General features: G+C 56.2%; 7 protein-coding genes across 7 annotated transcripts; 5 read left to right on the top strand and 2 right to left on the bottom strand.

Moving 5' to 3' along the window:
- Positions 1-1,666: 1,666 nt before the first annotated feature.
- Positions 1,667-2,975, top strand: IUM83_07562 (WD40 repeat-containing protein; the record flags this gene model as incomplete). The annotated part of the gene is made up of 2 exons (XM_067931874.1): positions 1,667-1,930; positions 2,052-2,975. The coding sequence occupies 2 exons, from the start codon at positions 1,667-1,669 to the stop codon at positions 2,973-2,975; spliced, it is 1,188 nt and encodes a 395-aa protein (XP_067786315.1).
- A 48-nt stretch (positions 2,976-3,023) lies between these two features.
- IUM83_07563 (WD40 repeat-containing protein) lies at positions 3,024-3,644 on the top strand (the record flags this gene model as incomplete). Its single annotated transcript, XM_067931875.1, has 1 exon — positions 3,024-3,644. The coding sequence occupies one exon, from the start codon at positions 3,024-3,026 to the stop codon at positions 3,642-3,644; it is 621 nt and encodes a 206-aa protein (XP_067786316.1).
- A 273-nt stretch (positions 3,645-3,917) lies between these two features.
- IUM83_07564 (WD40 repeat-containing protein) lies at positions 3,918-4,659 on the top strand (the record flags this gene model as incomplete). The annotated part of the gene is made up of 3 exons (XM_067931876.1): positions 3,918-4,217; positions 4,286-4,559; positions 4,637-4,659. The coding sequence occupies 3 exons, from the start codon at positions 3,918-3,920 to the stop codon at positions 4,657-4,659; spliced, it is 597 nt and encodes a 198-aa protein (XP_067786311.1).
- A 1,077-nt stretch (positions 4,660-5,736) lies between these two features.
- On the bottom strand, positions 5,737-8,267 carry IUM83_07565 (Coiled-coil domain-containing protein 40; the record flags this gene model as incomplete). Its single annotated transcript, XM_067931877.1, has 2 exons — positions 5,737-7,434; positions 7,542-8,267. 2 exons carry the CDS (start codon positions 8,265-8,267, stop codon positions 5,737-5,739), a joined length of 2,424 nt encoding a protein of 807 aa, XP_067786312.1.
- A 3,454-nt stretch (positions 8,268-11,721) lies between these two features.
- On the top strand, positions 11,722-12,989 carry IUM83_07566 (chaperone DnaJ; the record flags this gene model as incomplete). Its single annotated transcript, XM_067931878.1, has 2 exons — positions 11,722-12,875; positions 12,947-12,989. 2 exons carry the CDS (start codon positions 11,722-11,724, stop codon positions 12,987-12,989), a joined length of 1,197 nt encoding a protein of 398 aa, XP_067786313.1.
- Positions 12,990-13,417: 428 nt separating this feature from the next.
- On the bottom strand, positions 13,418-13,816 carry IUM83_07567 (putative monooxygenase; the record flags this gene model as incomplete). Its single annotated transcript, XM_067931879.1, has 2 exons — positions 13,418-13,561; positions 13,640-13,816. The coding sequence occupies 2 exons, from the start codon at positions 13,814-13,816 to the stop codon at positions 13,418-13,420; spliced, it is 321 nt and encodes a 106-aa protein (XP_067786314.1).
- A 1,915-nt stretch (positions 13,817-15,731) lies between these two features.
- IUM83_07568 (Kazal-like serine protease inhibitor domain and phox-like domain-containing protein) lies at positions 15,732-16,595 on the top strand (the record flags this gene model as incomplete). Its single annotated transcript, XM_067931880.1, has 1 exon — positions 15,732-16,595. The coding sequence occupies one exon, from the start codon at positions 15,732-15,734 to the stop codon at positions 16,593-16,595; it is 864 nt and encodes a 287-aa protein (XP_067786317.1).
- Positions 16,596-16,804: the final 209 nt, after the last annotated feature.

Genomic DNA, 16,804 nt, shown 5'->3' on the forward strand with positions numbered 1-16,804 from the left:
TCGGCTTCAGCTCGCGCTAGTGAATTCGCTACGGCGAGCGAGTGGTCATGGCAAACCAAGACGAAGTTCGTGCTGCGAGCTTTTCGGGGCCCCTATCATCAGCCACTGCCTCCGCATCGGGGCTAAAGCTGCCATTGCTACTCACCGCACGACCTGGAAATGTGGGTGTGCAGATTGATGCGCACCGAACGATGAACTTGTTCTCACATCCGCGCAGTGTCAAGTTCACGTCACAGTTCCACGGATTTATGTATGAAAATGGGTCGCTAGAGAATTATTCGCGCGTGGTGGAGCGAACAGAGCTAGACTGCCGCAGGATAAGCTGGAAAAGCTGCGAGCTCGGGAACAGTATCTGCTGGAAGACGAGGATAAGAGGAAGCAGCGGCGTATTCAACGCGAAGCAGCTCGCCAGTATCGGATGTGGCAGATGCACCAGGCAGCTAAACGAGCAGACGAACGAGCACGAAGACGCTGCTGCAGTGACGGTGCAGAAGGTGATGCGAGGAGCTCTTGCGACAGGTGACCCGGGTACTGCGCAACGTGCGGAAAACAAATGAAGCTGCCTCAATGCTTCAGCGAGCGCTGAAGACGTATGTGACTCACCAACAACTATTACGAGAGCGCGAGCGCCGAGCCAGAGAAGCAGAAGAGCGTCGAGAACTTGAGATGAACTCAGCTGCAGCGGTTCTCCAGCGACAGGCACGAAAGCACCTGAAAATAGTTCATGAACGAGCTGCATTGACGGCGTGTGCCGAAGCTGAAGAAATTAACGACAACGAGGATGGCGTGGCTCTCCCCAAACCACGAAAGCGACCTGCATCAGCCGAGGAGCTTACATCGGAGGAGAAAATCATTGTCGAGGCACTGAGCAGAGGGATCAGCTTGGATATCCTCTTCTCAGACGAAGAAAACAGCGAAAGCTCGCTCCCAACCAATTCCACGTCGTCTTCTAGTAGTATACCGTTCAAAGCACCCACGTCCCCTCCAAAGATACTCCCCAGCCACCACCGCCCAAAGCCACTGCAGTACGCCGGCCGCGAAGACCGATGTCCATCAAGCGAGTGGGTGGAGGCTACCGCACCAAGCTGTTACCTTATGATGCAATCGTATCTCCTCCGAAGCCAACAATCTCAAACCCGACACCAACAACAACCCGCACTTCTCGCGGTAGAACATGGCCTCATGGAGGCCCACCGGCGGGCTCCACCAGTGTCAGCGAGGAGTTTTGCGCCACTCGAGACACTCCCCAACGTTCCCAAAGCCGGCAGTCTCGCCCAGACTGCTCACTTCAACCACGTCAAGACACGGAACTCGCCCCGTCACCTCAACCAAGAGCGACGGCGACGAGCTCCGCGCCGCCTCGCCCGCCAGAGGCTCCCGCCGAAGATCTCGCCCTACGCCATCCCGCAGCGGCTGCCTCCGTCTCGGTAACAGGACCAACTACAATGTAGCTATCTCGTCACACGTCGCATGTTTTTTTTTTAATTTGCTTCCAAAACCTGTACGTACGATCCTAAAAGTCTAGATCCTAAAACTATCAGTCCTTCGCGCGACCTTCGCGCAACTTTGCCATGACGGGCTGCTCTGCTCCAGTAGAATAATTCACCGGGCGCCACCAGCCAATTCCGTTGCGGCGCACTCCTCGACTTGCTCAACGTACGCGGCCATGCAGCTCTTCGCCGACTCGCAGACGCACTTCGCGGCCGTGTCCGAGGACGGCCGCCTCAAGCTCTGGGACGTGGCCGGCGGCGCGCTGCTGCAGGAGCTCAAGGAGCGCGACCACCTGAGCTACCGCTACACGTGCCTGGCCTGGACGCAGGGCAGCTCCAGCAAGAAGAGCAAGAAGCGCAGCGGCGCCAGCGAGCTCAGGCTCGTCGCGCTGGGCGCCAGCAATGGCGCCGTCATTGTCTGGGACCTGGCCACGGGCGACGTGAGCACACGCTGCAGGCGGACGCCAGCCACGCCGTGCAGGCGCTGGCCTTCAACCCGCAGGGCAGCCTGCTGTACGCCGCCTCGGGCGACAAGCACGTGCTGGAGTGGAGCGTGGCCAGCGGCAAGGTGGAGCGCAAGTTCCGCGTGGGATCGGGCGGCGCCTCGGCGCTCGCCGTGTCGGCGGACGGCGAGATCCTGGCGGCGGCTCGGCGCTGCGCACCTTCGACCTGGCCTCGGGCAAGAAGAGCCGCAAGCTCGTGTCGGGGCTTGTCCTCGGCCGTGACGCAGCTGCGCTTCGCCGCCGTGGAGACGTCGAGTCCTCCAGGTTCCTGTTCGCCGGCGGCGCGAGATTCGTCAACATGTACGACCTGCAGCTCGCGGAGCACGACGCGCCCGCGCTCACCTTCAGCCTGCCCAGCAGCGCCGACGGCGTGTTCGCTCGCGCCTCGGTGGGCGAGGCTGTGGTGGCCAAGAAGAAGAGCAAGAAGAGCAAGAAGAACAAGAAGGAGAGCGCTGATGCCGCCAAGCCCGTCGTGGACCTGCTGGTGGGCGCGACGGCCTCCGCCGGCGCCATGTTCCTCTGGGCGCACAAGTACCAGCAGGTGAACGATGCGGCGGAGCTGGCGCTGGCCTCCAAGCCGCTGTCGCCCACGCTGTCGACGACCGAGAGCGCCGGCATTCTGCTCGCCGAGCTTAGCACACAGGAGGACAAGAAGACGGAGGTGCTCGTGGCTCGCGGCTCGCTGGTGAAGCCGGTGTTCGAGAAGGTGTCCCCCGTGGAGGAGAACGCTCCTGGTCAGTGGAAGACCGAGCTCGAGTTCGCGGAGATCAGTGACGCTCTGCTGCTCAAGGCGGAGCGTGCCGAAGCGGCCAGCAAGAATGGCAACAAGAGGCAGAAGGTGGAGGAGGCTGCCTCCGCCGAAGATGAAAAGACGCACGTGCCGACGCTGACCGAGCGCCGTGCGCTGGCGAACTCCATGGCAGTCGTGGATGAAACTACCAGCTTCGAGGAGCTGGACGGAGAGGCGGATGGAGGAGAATGAACTCACCTTGGCTGAGCGTGGAGGCTCTGCGTGAGCGCGTGGAGGGTGATGTCACCGCCGCTCTTAGCCGTGCTGAGCGCGAAGCTGAGACCCCGAGGACAAGGCTCGCGGCAACAGATGCGTCGTCGCTTGCTAGTGTGCTTGAACAGGCTCTGCAGGCGCGCGACAACGCTCTTCTCGAGTACTGCCTGCGCACGCGACGCTAAGATTGTGGCCCGAACCGTGGCTCGTGTGTCGGCCTCCCGTGTGCTGGGTCTTCTGGAGGTGATTGTTCGCAAGCTCGAGCGCTCGCCTGCTCGCTTTGCGCGTCTGTGCCCGTGGCTGCGCGCTGTCCTGCTGCACCACACGGCATACCTGGTGGCACAGCCCGACCTCGTGCCTAGTCTGTCGGCTCTGTACCAGCTCCTGGAGACAAGGTTGCAGGTACACGAGCAGATGCAGAAGCTCGCTGGTCGTCTGACTCTTGTGCTCGGCCAGATCCACGTCAACACGGCCGCTAACAACGACCAGGAGGATGACGAGACTCGCGCTGCTGTTATTTACCACGAGGGTGAGGAGGAGGTGCGCGAAGAAGCAGCCAACGGCGACGACAGCAGCAGCCAAGAGGAGGAGGAGGAAGATGAAGAGGACGACGACGAGGACGACGACGTAGAGACTGAGGACGAATGATCGGATCGGTGGATGTATTAATACTCTCAATAGACCAGAACAGCGAGCCTCGCGAGCCCATACCTCGCTAGTCATTTGCTTTTCATATCCTTGGAGCACGTATCCCACCAAGTTGAAGTCACGTCACGTTGAACTAGTCCAGCCAAAATGCAGTTGTCGCCAACGTTGTGCCGACCAAGGCATCTCGATCCAGAGCGATTACGTGCCCGACTCGGTGTTGAAAAGTTTGCGAAACTACGCTATCACGAAGCTGCAGTCGTGAGCACGGCGCCGATGCAATTCCAGTTGTTTGCCTTGAGCAGTGACACCCTGTTCATCGTGCCATTAATGGGCCGAGGTGAATCAGCCGCGGATATGCTCTTACCACTGCGAAATATCTCCGCGGTGGATCGTGTGGTGCCTGAAAACAAGAAACAGCGCGGCCTGCTTCTCCTGCCTACGAGTCAACTCTTTCGATTGCAACTGCGCGAGGTCAAATCCAAGAAGTCTCCATCAGAGCTGTTCTTCGCGACATTCGAGCCGCAAACCCAGCTCTTCTTTCAGCTTTCACGAGCAGTACGCATCGATTTTCAGGTGTGTTCAAGAATTGTGTTCAGATAAAGAGGTGTTGATCTAACGAACGGTGTGCTCCGGATGTTTAGAAGCAGCTGATCCCACAACTACAATTTCCTGACAGCCTCCCTGCTCGAACGGAGCAGCGACTTGAATTGGCAAGTTTACTAGAGATGCTTGCATTGGATCTAGTACGCGCTCGTGACGACATTGAGCGGATCCATCTGCTCGATGAACTTACTGCTGCCGCGTATTCCTCCGTCGAGTTGAAACAGCTCTTCTTTGAGGACCGTACACAAGTGCAGGGATCTACAGGGTTAGCAGCCTTCTTGGTTCGACAACTTTCTTGTCCTTTGCGTCCGGGTAATGGCGATGAAACAAAAGTGGAGTTCATACTCAGTGTTGTTCGCGTCTTGGATGCTATGTGCTTTGATATGCAGTTGCAAACAAGCTGCTTGGATAGACTTTCAGTGAACGAGTTAGCGGGTAACCTTCTTGCTCGTGGGGCAGAAAGCTACACTGTCGGTGATAAAAGTGCAGATGGGTCTGTCGATATGCACACGCGTGTACTTCGAGAGGATCTCATGGATGCTGAAGCTGCGTTGCTACTTTCGCTTGATGGGATACAGCAGTATGAAGATTTTCGATTGCACCAGCATCAACAGATGCGGGGTTTGCTGGTTGAGCGCTCCACGTCCGTCATGCAGCACGCATTGCGATCCCCGGCGCTGAGCGTGTGGCTTCCTAAGTTTTCAAGAGGGTTTGCGTTGCAATATCGCGCGCAGCGATCGCTGTCGAGATCCAGCATGAAGTTGAAGGCAGCGAAATCGAGGCGTGAAGGCAACTTAGATCAAGAGGATGAAACAGACGAAGAAGAGGACGAATCCGATCGTAGCGAAGCCCTGGATCCGCTCCAAATGCTTTCTCTCTGGCGCAGCGTGACCGTGTTAGAGCTACTGGTGAAGAGCGACGTGGCTATGGGCAGTGATCAAGTGCTTGGACAGCTACTACGGACCCGAAAGGACTACATCGAGTAAGTATCTCAATGTTTTCCGTTCGTGCAAGTGAATGCACTAACGGTCTACCATTCTGAGCAGCATGTATCTAAGAGCACCACGTTTTTTTGAAAGCGTTGAGTACCAGTGGAATACCCCATCTTGAAGATGTTGCGCTCAAGCTGGCCAGATTCCTGGAATCACTTAGAGAGAGACCAAGAGGAAGATAAACCGTGGACGGGGATGAAAACATATTTAACGAAAAAGAAGTTGCCAGGCATTATTTATCCAGTGGTGGAGGATCTTCGGCGAGCAACAACACGCGAGGAAGCACCTCAGCCAAGTGAGGATTTTGTTTCTGAAGCATTGCAACTATGGCACGAACCTTTTCAATGCCCTCTTTCGCTTTCTCTAAAGCTTCCGTTGCTTGGGCTTCATTTGCGGGACCAGTGGTCACTCCACGGCAAAGTGAGTCGAACCGCTTAATCATACGCAACTTGCGAGCTGCAGCGTCGATGTATCGCTGTTTATCGTAGAGCGCGGCGTTAATCGCTCGCTGGAGAGAGCCCGCGCTCTTCGTCAACCTTGAGCTCAGCCGAAGCCTTTTCCAGTTGAAAGGATACATCTTCACCAGCAACAAGTTGTGTGCGAATGCTTTTGTCGAGACGTGCAGCATCACGCTCGCTTTTGCGGAGCTGATTCTGTAACGTGGACACTTTAGCTGTAAGCGCTGCAAAAGTGAGCTCCGCTTCCTGCTCCTTCTTACTTCGGCCACGCAGCGCGATGAGATCACGTTTGTGGACAGCTTGCTCCATGTCTTGCAGCATTTGCTCTTGACTGCGCTGCAACGCTTCTAGACGTAAACGCATACGATGGATCTCCTTTTCCATACTTCGTGCCTCTGCCTGGCCGACTTCAGGGTCTAGAGCAGCTTGAGTCTCCTTCTCGAGCTGAATTTTCTTCTCCCAGAGCATGAGTTGTCGCTCCACTTCTACGACTCGGTCGAGCAGATCTTGTTTCTCCTGGCGCAACGTAGCCGCCCGAGCTTCCATGGCCACCGATGTGGCTTCGAGCTCTCGCAATTCGCTGGCAAACTCCAGCTCTAGCGAGTGATTACTGTTCAGCAGCTCATCATGGCGTGAACCTTGTCGAGCGATGAGATCGTTCAGCCTTCCTGTGTCGGCGTGCAATGATGCAATGCCATTCGAGAGCTCTCGAAGCTCGCGTTGCATTTCTTGCAGCTCATGCTGTAGCCGCAGTTGTTTCTGCTCCAGGACACTTGTCTTGCTTTTTCGTTCCTGGTTGCGCTCACTTAGCTCCTGAGCCTCACTCGCTGCATGTACTAGAGCCGTCTGCGTGTTGAGCCACTGTTTCTGCTTCGACACATTCTCTTCCCTACCAAGTTTGGTTTCACGCACAAGATTTTTTATCGTTGCCTCCAGCGGACCGGTGTCTGCATCCTCCATCTTGCTCACTAGCTGCTCGTACTTTTTGTTAAGTCGATCCAGACGCAACATCTTCTTCTCAATTTCATCGTTACGCTGTCGAATCTCCAGCTCGGCACGCTCGACTCGTTGGTCGTCACGTTTGAGTTCCTCGACCAGGGCTCGCTGGGCTTCTGCAAGTTGAGCGGTATGATTCTGTACGTTGAGAGCATCAACACCCACTCGAGCCATCTCATTCTGCAAGTTAGCCAGTTCCACTTCTTTCTCGTGCACACGCGTGACAAGTCGCTGGGTCTCTTTGGTGAGATTGTGCGCTGCCTTGTGCACAGTAGTTTGATCGTTCTTCTCTGCCGCGATTTCATCTTCCAGCAAGTGTCGCTCTCGCTGTGTCGTCTCCAAATGCTGGGCCACCTGAGCTGCTTCCGACTCCATTTTCTTCCCCTCAGCGGCAGCAGAGGAGACCTGAGCTTCAGTTTGCTTCAGCGATTTAGCTAATAATTCATGACGCGCTGCGAGCCGCTCGTGCTCTGCTCGCAAGTTTTCTGTTTGCTCCTCCACAAAGCGCAATTCCGCGTTAAAGCGCTCAATAGTGGCAATCAGCGTTTCATGAGCCTGTTGAGCCTTTTCAATTGATATTTTGTAGCCACGCAGCTCGGCACTCAGCGCGAGTTCGTCCTCGCCCACTTTGGAGATGGCTGTTTGAGTGGCCTGCAGGGCAGTATCGCGCTGTTGCATACCAATGAACGCGCTCTTCCACTGCTGCAGTAGCTGCTTCTTCTCAAAGGCAACAGCTTCCATCTGTGCAGCAGCCTCACGCAGGGTCTCCTCGGCAGCTTGAGGGTCTCCATCCGCTGTGTCTTGAGTTGTGACGCGTTGGCAGCTAATTGCTCCTGCAGTGTCTTCACCTGCTCGTTCAAACGGTCAATGTACAGATCTTGCTTCACCTTGTCCTTCTCCGCAACAGTCATCGATTCTTCTGCCTTCTCTGCGGCACGCTGCGTGCGAGCGATTTCGTGCTTCATCTCCTCATTATACTTCTCCACCTGTCGCAACGTTGCGCTCAACGAGTCCAGCTCGGCTTGCGTTTTGTGCATGTGCGCTCGACGGCGCTCCACCGCCAGCTTCTTCTCCTCCGCGCTCGCCTTCCACTCGTCCAGCTTATCTTCGCTCGTGAATCGTTCATCGTGCAACGTGGTGAGGCGTCGGTGCGCGCCTTCCAGCGCTACCTGCAGCTGTGCAAGTTGCTGCTGCACTCCATACAGCGCAACACCGACGTCTTCTCGCGCAGCCTTGGCGCGACGGAGCTCCTCCTCCTTCTCTCGCAGCTCGAGCGACACGCGCTCGTCGTTGCCCACGAGCTGCTCGTACAGAACCTTCTGGATGCGCTGCATGCGCTCGTGGCGCCCCATGTCTACGATCGTCCGAGTCGGGTCCTCGTCCTCGTCTTCGTCCTCATCGCTGTCACTTTCATCGTCCTCGTCGCTGTCGTCATCTTCCTGGGGGTCCAAGGCGTCCGCCTGCTCGTCGTCTTCGCCTTGCTGCCCGTCGTCCAGCGCGGGCTCAAAGACGCCCTTCCCTCCCGTCTCCACGCCCGCCAGCTCTTGCTGCTCAGCGTCCGTCGCCTCCGACATGCCGCCCTCACCTCAAGACTATCTATCACTGGCACTGCAACAGCAAGTCTTCAATGTCTCGCGTCGTTTCGCGCTCGCCGTAACGGTTCTCACACGTCGCAGATTTCGCTTTTTTCCACCAATCACCTATCTAGCCTAACATCCATTGGCGAGAAATTATCTTATGTGAGTGGAAGTCCACTCACTCGTTTCTCGTGCAAGAAGCACTCACTTTTGTAGGACTAGGTTAAAATATCAACTTGGGACGCAGCAATATTCTCAAAGAACAACCTCGTCGCAGACATACTCTCGTTAACCATTAAAGTGCAGCGAGCAATATTCCATTTGCTCGGAAACATGTATTTCCGCGCATAGTAGCTTTTGCTCGCAACGCGGCGAGACTCCTTCCGGCCAGCAGCACGAGCGACGATGCAGTGACGATCATACCTAGACTTCTTTGCAAGATGCTTCTTGAGGCCCTGTGACGTTCAACTTGCGCCGGCACTTCGGACGTCGTGGTTGCAAACAGTTTTGGTCTACCAACCTCCTTCCACCCCGTGCCGATGGCCTACTGACCGCCAACAACTTCACCACTGCGGAGCTTCACCGGGAAATGCAAACTAGCTCAGCTAGTAAACGCAAACGTATCGGGAAGTGAGAGCGGTGCAAAATAACCATGAAGATCTGTTTTTTCGATAGTTTTTGTACAAATCAATGTGTTTAGGAAAAATGGGCATTGCGCACGTTCCTCGTTAATGCAGGGATCGAAAAATGCTGTCCGTGTAGGCGCTTGCACGTATATTTGGCGTTTGCTGAGCTGCTGCCATGAACAAAGACCACAGGTTAAAAACAAAGTTTTTCGTAAATTACGAGTCTATCGTGGATACCAATGTTATTTACGAGACAATACTGCAGGGCGCGAATAGCTCCCGTTTATGGATAAACTGCCATAATTATTATAAGATGCGGTATTAACCTAACTCTTTCATTTGAGACCGCGTCAAACAAAAATGCTTACGAACCTAAGTACGAATCGCGATTTAACCGCATGAATCGAAAGAACTCTGTCTTGTGCTTCTTTTAGCTACTGATCGTTATAAAATGATTAGAACTCGTGGAGTTACATCGGTCGAAAAAAAATCTCCATTTCCGGACCCCCCGAAATCCGGGACTTTATTTGGAGCATGTGACCTAAATCTTTCTTCAATTTTAGCGTATTGTATATTGTCGGAACGCTCGTGTAAAAAACAATCGAATTAGAGATGTTTTTTGCCACCTGCGAGTGTTTTTAACTTTTAATTTTTATGTCTGGTTATGTACGAATTTTGAGTGGACGCGATTATCTCGATAACTCCAATTGGTGGCTAAGCATCTTTTGTTTGCCGCGGTCTCAAAACAAAATTTTTGTATGCAGCTGTCTTGCATAGGGAAACTCAGAAAAATATAATATGATAGTGGTTTATCCATATTTTCCTGTAGTTATCTGTTACGAGACAGCCTTATCTAAAAGTGCGTAACTTTCGCAAAATACCAGCCAGTTACTGATGAGCCACTCGCGGCACAAGACCAGCTCGATTGAGCCTCATTTCTCAATACTCCACCAGCAAGATGCCGACCACCGCCGCCCAAGTCCTCGGCCGTCTTACTTGCTAGTAGGATGACGAGGTTGCCAACCGGCTCGCGGCAGTGCGTCGGCTCTTGGCTACTTGATTTTAGCAGCAGATATTTACACTAAACTCTCCTAACGTTCTCCTCTATTTCATACTGACGCGCACAATGGATTCGGTCATGCAAGCCTTCATCGTGGCGCAACCACCAGCCAAACCGCGGCGACAGGAATGTGTCGACGGCTGCGGCGATGCCGTTCAGTACAATGACCGAGATTGCTTTGCGGATAGTGTTTAGAAGGACAATTGGGCGGAGAGTTGAGCATTTGCCTCGGGGCTTGTTCGGCTTGGGTAGGCAGAGTAATGTGCCTGCTCCAAGGTCGAGAGGTTCACCGCGGGCAAAGCTGCTGTTGATGATCTCAGAGAGACAGGGTGCAAGTGCATCTGCCCCATACTTGAGTAGTTCACCGGGGATGTCATCGGGGCCGGAAGCGCGCGGGTTGTTGAGACGGCGAAGTGCTTGGCGAAACTCCCCAGGTGTGATTGGGCAGGAGAGCGCTCGTGATTCGTCCTCGCGTGCAATCTTGCCTCCAACTCCTTCAGCGTGTGACAGGGAGTGCACCCCTCCACAACGTACTCCACGCGAATCGGCTTCTTGGCCGCGAACTTGGCGTAGCCATCTGTGCCCCGAAGCAGTGTCGAAAACCGTGTGGGACGCTCCGTCGCGAGACTGCACCCAGACTTGGCAATAACCGTCTCGTTGCTGTGGTACTCGTCCCGCGCCGATCTGGAGCGTCGATATTGCGCTTCTTGGTGGTGCATATCATTGTCCCTTCATACACACCGAGATAATGTATACCTGACAGACATAGGAAAATGTTACGGACAACGGAAGACGTTAGACCTATGTTCGAAACATAATAATATAATAAAATATTAATACGTCTCTCCACCAGGTGTACGTCCTCCGGGTTGTTAGTGTGGTACGTCTTGTGCTTGATTGGAATAACGATCTCGTCGGCACGCTCAATCCCTTCCTGTACCAGCCCCGCGTCTTCAAAACTCCGCACCTCATCAGAGAAGATAAGCTTCAGTCGTCGTGTTCTCCATGCAGGCTTGCCAAGGCTGTCTGCGGCCTTGGCAATCTCCTCCCGCCGGCGCTCCAAGCAGGCTTCAACACTTTCGATCTCCCCTGCCTCCGCCATTTGCACTAGTAGACGAGCGGTCAGGATAGCACTTATTTAATTAAGCAATCATTAACGACTTACAGGTTCGTGGGTCTTGCGGGTGCAACTGCAGCTGCAAAGTCGACGGCTTGGGTTTTGGCGGCGAAGGTTTTGCGCCAAGTGAGGCAGTAGATACGGAGCCCATTAGCCGAGCTCACGATGCTACTGGAGGCATGTTGCTTGTGAACGCAAAATGAGCGGGCACTACTGATGGGTCTTTCTATACTGATCGGATTTTTCTGTACTTTGGATGATGACCCACTGCTAGGCCTCGATCTTTTGCAAAATAATCCAGGGTTTTCGCGTGGGTGTGACAGCGCCGCTTGTACCGTGGGTGGATGCTGATCGTCTGATACCAACTATTGGCACAATCCTGCCGATCTTATTCAGCTATTGAGAAAAATTAGACATTTGGTTGGTTAATTTACTGATAGATTGACTGATATTTAGCTAATCCTGCGATCGGATACTTACCTATGTATGACAGGATATTTAACGTAGAATACCGAATAGGACGCGGAAAATAATTGTGAAATCGGTTTTTAAATATATTTAACTACTCGATATGTAATATTTAATTTGAAAACTGACGGCCACACGATCGCGGCGCCATTCCCCAATCTGCTGAGTCGCTTGGTGCCCATGGCCTTGCGAACGGTGCTGCTTCGCTCGGCGGCGGTGCGCGCCGCGGGCGCGCAGGCGCGGCGGCCAACGACGCTGGCGCTTGGTGCGCCTTCGCTGCAGCTTCTGGAGCGCTGCGCGCCGTTCCACAGCACGCGCGCTGCGATGGAGCCCACGAAGCGCGACTTCTACGACGTGCTGGGCGTCTCGCGCGACGCCAGCAAGAACGACATCAAGAAGAAGTACTACCAGATGGCCAAGAAGTACCACCCGGACACCAACAAGGCGGACCCGGACGCCGCCAAGAAGTTCGCGGAGGCCACCGAGGCCTGGGAGATCCTGGGCGACGACGATAAGCGCCAGAAGTACGACGCCTACGGCCACGCCGGCGTGGACGAGCAGGCGGGCTTCGGTGGCGGCGGAGGCTTCCACGGACAGGGCTTCGAGGACATCTTCGGGGAGTTCTTCGGCGGCCAGGGCTTCGGTGGCCGTGCGCGCCGCAGCGCCAACCAGCCGCAGCGCGGCGCCGACATCCAGGTGGACATCACGCTCAACTTCATGGAGGCGGTCAAGGGAACGACGCGCGACCTGAACATCACGGCCAACGTCGAGTGTGACTCGTGCGACGGATCGGGCGCCAAGCCTGGGACCAAGAAGAAGACCTGCCCGACGTGCAACGGCTCCGGCGTGCAGATCATGCAGCAGGGCTTCTTTGCCGTGGAGACGCCGTGCCGCCGTTGCCAGGGCGAGGGATCCATTATCGAGTCTCCGTGCGGCAAGTGCCGCGGCAAGGGCACGGTCAAGAAGCCGCGCACGGTCGAGGTGAAGATCCCGGAGGGTGTGGATCAGGGCATGAACCTGCGTCTGGCGCACCAGGGCGAGCCTGGCCAGCGCGGTGGGCCTTCGGGACACCTCTATGTGGGCATCCACGTGCTGCCGGACCCGTTCTTCAAGCGTCGTAAAACGGATGTGCTGGTGGATGTCCCCATTTCGGTCGCGCAGGCGGTGTTGGGAGGCACGATTGTGGTGCCTACCTTGACGGGCGAGGTGGAGATGAAGATCCCGCGCGGAACACAGCCCGACACGGTCCTGCAGATGCGTGGCAAGGGTATCAAGGAGCTCAACTCGAACCGCCGCGGCTCGCAGCTAGTGAACCTGCAGGTTTGCATTCCCAAGTACGTACCTGCTATTTGTTACGGAAAGATGACTTTGGGGTTCGCCGTGCTAACATTTTGTGCTACTGTAGGAACCTGTCAGCGCGCCAGGAGGAACTCATGGAGGAGTTTTGAAGGAGGAGAACGAGCGCGCGGAGAAGGGTGAGGACCCGGACAGCAAGCCGCATTCGTTTACCAAGTCGGTGCGGGAGACAGTGGATCGGATAAAGAGTTTTATTAAGAGCTGCAAGACGGACGCGGACAAGTCTTCGTAGGGGAACGGCGACGTCGAACAGCCCAAGTGGACGAAGGGTGTACAGTGGCTTCAGCCCTCAATTTTGACTACTGCAGGGGCTTTCGCGAGCGTGTGCTTTAGCCAAAGCAACGAGCTTCTAGACGTTACAAGATGTGGCCGCTGCAGAGAGGCAAGAAAAGAAGACCATGATCGAAAAGCAGGGAACAAATGTGTCAAGCAGACGTGCAATGTAGACTGCAATGCAATGCTCTTCTAGTCATCTGAGTAGTATCAATGTTGGCCGCGGGGCGTCTTCATGTCCCGCTGCTCAGAGGAGGAACACGTCGTCCTTGGGGATCTTGAAGATGCGCATGTGCAGTCCCGGGACGTCCAGCAGCTCGTTGATCTGCTGCGTGCACTCCTGGAACTCCTTGCTGGCCAGCCACGTATCGAAGTCCTTCTTGGACTCCCACTGCAACACACACAGCGAGCGGGTTAGACCACGCAGCGCTCGACAGAGTTCATCTACATGTACAGTGCGACCGTTTACCTCGGAGAAGACGACGTACTTGGTGTGGTCGTCCACCTGCGCGTACGTCTCGATGGAGAGGAAGCCCGGCTGCGCGCGCACCGTAGACTTGACGTTCTCCATGAGTCGCGCCACGCACGGCTCGTAGCCGCGGCTCATGATACGCTCGCACAGCACTCGGATGCGGCCGGAGCTCATGGTGTCAACGACTGCTGCGGAAGTGGGGACTGCTGTTGAAGTCGAGCCAAAGGACCGCTGTAAAAATTGCGCGATGTCTTGGTTTTACTATACCGCCAGAAAATCGCGTACATCATCGAAACATTTTTTGTGATGCAGAACTGGCAGGCCGAACTCGGCAATCCTGCAAGTTGCAGTGTGGGGAGGGCAGGGCCAGGGAGAGGAAGAAGCCCAGAAACAGAAGCGGTGGTTTAGTAGAAAAGGTATTTCAACGTTAATACATGCAGAACAACTGCCCACAAAGCCGTCGACGAGCTTGTCGCTGCCTCAAGAAACACCTCGCTAGCACGCGCCCTCAATGCCGTTCTCGGAGAACCCCGTTACGCAGTCTAACCTTCGACACGTATGGAACAGCTTTATCCGTGCCGCTCCAACGAGGGTGGCGCAACTATAAACAAAGAGAGATAGACACACGCACGTCCTCGAGAGATGTTAGTCATCGACAAAACTGCAACCCTCGCTGCCGCGCAACAGCCAGCACACGCAGCGCACGCACCTGCTTCAACTCCGTCTTATCTTCCTTACAGCTCGGCGTCCTTGGGCTTGGCCGTGAGGTAGTGGAAGCCCACCACGGAGACCATAATGACCGCCCCCAGGCAGTTCACAAACACCATCAGCGCCGCGTCCATCTCGTCGCTGCAGGACACGCGCAAGCACGAAAAAGTCAACCGTCAGTAGGGTGAAGTACTACCTAGCGCTGCACTCGGAGCACTCGCTCGGCGCCCCGCGCTGCGCAGCGAGGAGACACGTACTTGTTCATGGTGCTTCCGCTCTCGTTGTATCGTGGCAGTCCTAATTGGGACGCGTAGCATATCGCGTGTCGCGCGAAGGTAGCACGTGGTGTGGCGGACACACCACGCGACATCACCCATGGATACCGTAGATCCAAGAGAGACGTTTCGGCGGATGAGCGGCTGCATAGACGCCACCTCGGGTCAACATGCACCAGGCAGCAACGCAAGGCAAGCCGTGGCGAGGCATGACATGGTAAGCCTCACCAGCAGCTTTGCCCCGCAAGGCAGCGATAATATCCACTTGTGTCCACCGCGCGCCGGCGACGCCACGTTGAAGTGGCGGCGAGCGTTTACGGCGCGCTCCTGAAGCTTTGCAACGCGGGCCGCGCCGACTTGGGCTCGACTAGAAGGCGTCCGAGACAAGCTGAAGCGATATACTACTTCTAGATCGCGGTTCGACTCATCGGCCGTTTCGCGGCTCCGAACTTGTTGCCGCTGCACGTTGCCGCTGCGAGTTGCCGCGAGCGGGTTGTTTGTTGCCTTTCATTGGTCTCCGTTCGCTTGCTGGCCCAGCCTTCGGGGGAGAGACGCAGGGCGAAAAGGAACCCAGCAGAGCAGAGGTGATGGCTTTCTTTCATCGATGGTGCGGGGCTGCTGCGATATGGCGGGGGCTGTCAACGTATCGCAGCGAGTAGTACCACCCGCCTTCCAGCACTGATAACCGAGCCGCAGCGTTGCCAGAAGGCGGCGATGGCGACCAGAACGGCCCAAAATACGATACACACACATCTGGTTAGAGCTATTGATACTCTGGCGATCCTGCGGCGGGCGAGCTCGTCTTCAGTTCCGAAACAGCAGCAGGGGCGTCTGCCTGCCCACCTTGCAGGCGATATATACTTTGCTGCGACAGCGCCTGTTGCCGTATTACGCTGCCCCATTACGCCACCCATCCATCGCGCGTGCATAGAGGCTGCCGCCAAGTCCACCCCGCGCCAGCCACAAGGAAAGCTTCGCTTCCCGACGGCACATCCTTTCTCCGCGGTCGGCGCGCACTGCGACAGCGAGCTCATTCGGCAAACCAACGCGCAGCGCTCAAATATCTGCTGCCTTAGCCTTCAAATCCAACTTCAACTCGCCACGCCATGTCGGGCCCGAGCATTCAGTCCCAGCGCCTGCAGCGCGTGTACGAGACTGCCAAGAACTCGCTCAACATCAGCACGCAGGTGGCGCTGGCCGGCGGCGTGGCCGCGCCCGCCACCATGTACCACATGGACATCTCGTTCCGCAGCACGCGCAACAAGTGGAGCATCGCCAAGCGCTACTCCGAGTTCTACGCCGTGCGCCAGCAGCTGCGCAAGTTCCTCAAGCAGTACAAGCAGCAGCTCGGCGGTGTGCCCGCCCCCGGGCCGCTGCTCGTGCTGGACAAGTCGCTCGAGGCCGCCTTCCCGCGCCGCCACTTCCGCTGCGACAACAACGTGATCATCGCCGAGCGCAGGGCGGCGCTCGAGACCTTCGTGCAGTCGCTGGTCAAGGTCATCGCCAGCATCCCCATGGCGACCGACGTCGCCGCCAGCTGCGAGGCCGCCCTCACGCTCGAAGCCAAGCAGCTCGTCGCGCTCTACGCGATCCTGCGCGACTTCCTCGAGTACCCGGACAAGCAGATCGAGAGCGAGACCAAGCTCAAGCTGGCCGTGCTGTCGCTGGAGGACGTGGTCGTGGACTCGCGCAGCAACCTGCTTGAGAGCGTCGAGGGCGTCAGCACCAGCGAGTGCTGCAGCATCTGCCTCGGCGAGTGGGACGACGAGGAGTGCGCCGGCATGAACGTGGTCAAGCTGCCGTGCACACACGCCTTCCACGAGGAGTGCCTGCTCGAGTGGCTGCAGGGCAACACGCACTGCCCCATGTGCCGCGAGGAGCCCACGGCCCGCGCCAGCCTCGACGACGGCGCCGCCCATCACGTCGCCCACGAAATCAACGCGGCCACAGACAGACACACCTTCTGCTAAACACCCACGCGGCGACACGATAAAGTCGTCGCGCTCCCGTCATTTATTACCATAGGAAAGTAATAGAATATCTGCGCTTATTTATCGCTCGCGCTAGGCTCAATTGCTTGCCACCGCAAGTACAATGCCCTGCTTTCACCGCAGGAAGCTCGCCGTGGTGGACTTGACGCACTGCAACGTGTGGGTTGAAGCTGCACCTACGTTATTTC

Source organism: Phytophthora cinnamomi, assembly GCF_018691715.1.
Source record: "Phytophthora cinnamomi strain GKB4 chromosome Unknown Contig68, whole genome shotgun sequence".
NCBI classification, from domain to species: Eukaryota; Oomycota; class Peronosporomycetes; order Peronosporales; family Peronosporaceae; genus Phytophthora; species Phytophthora cinnamomi.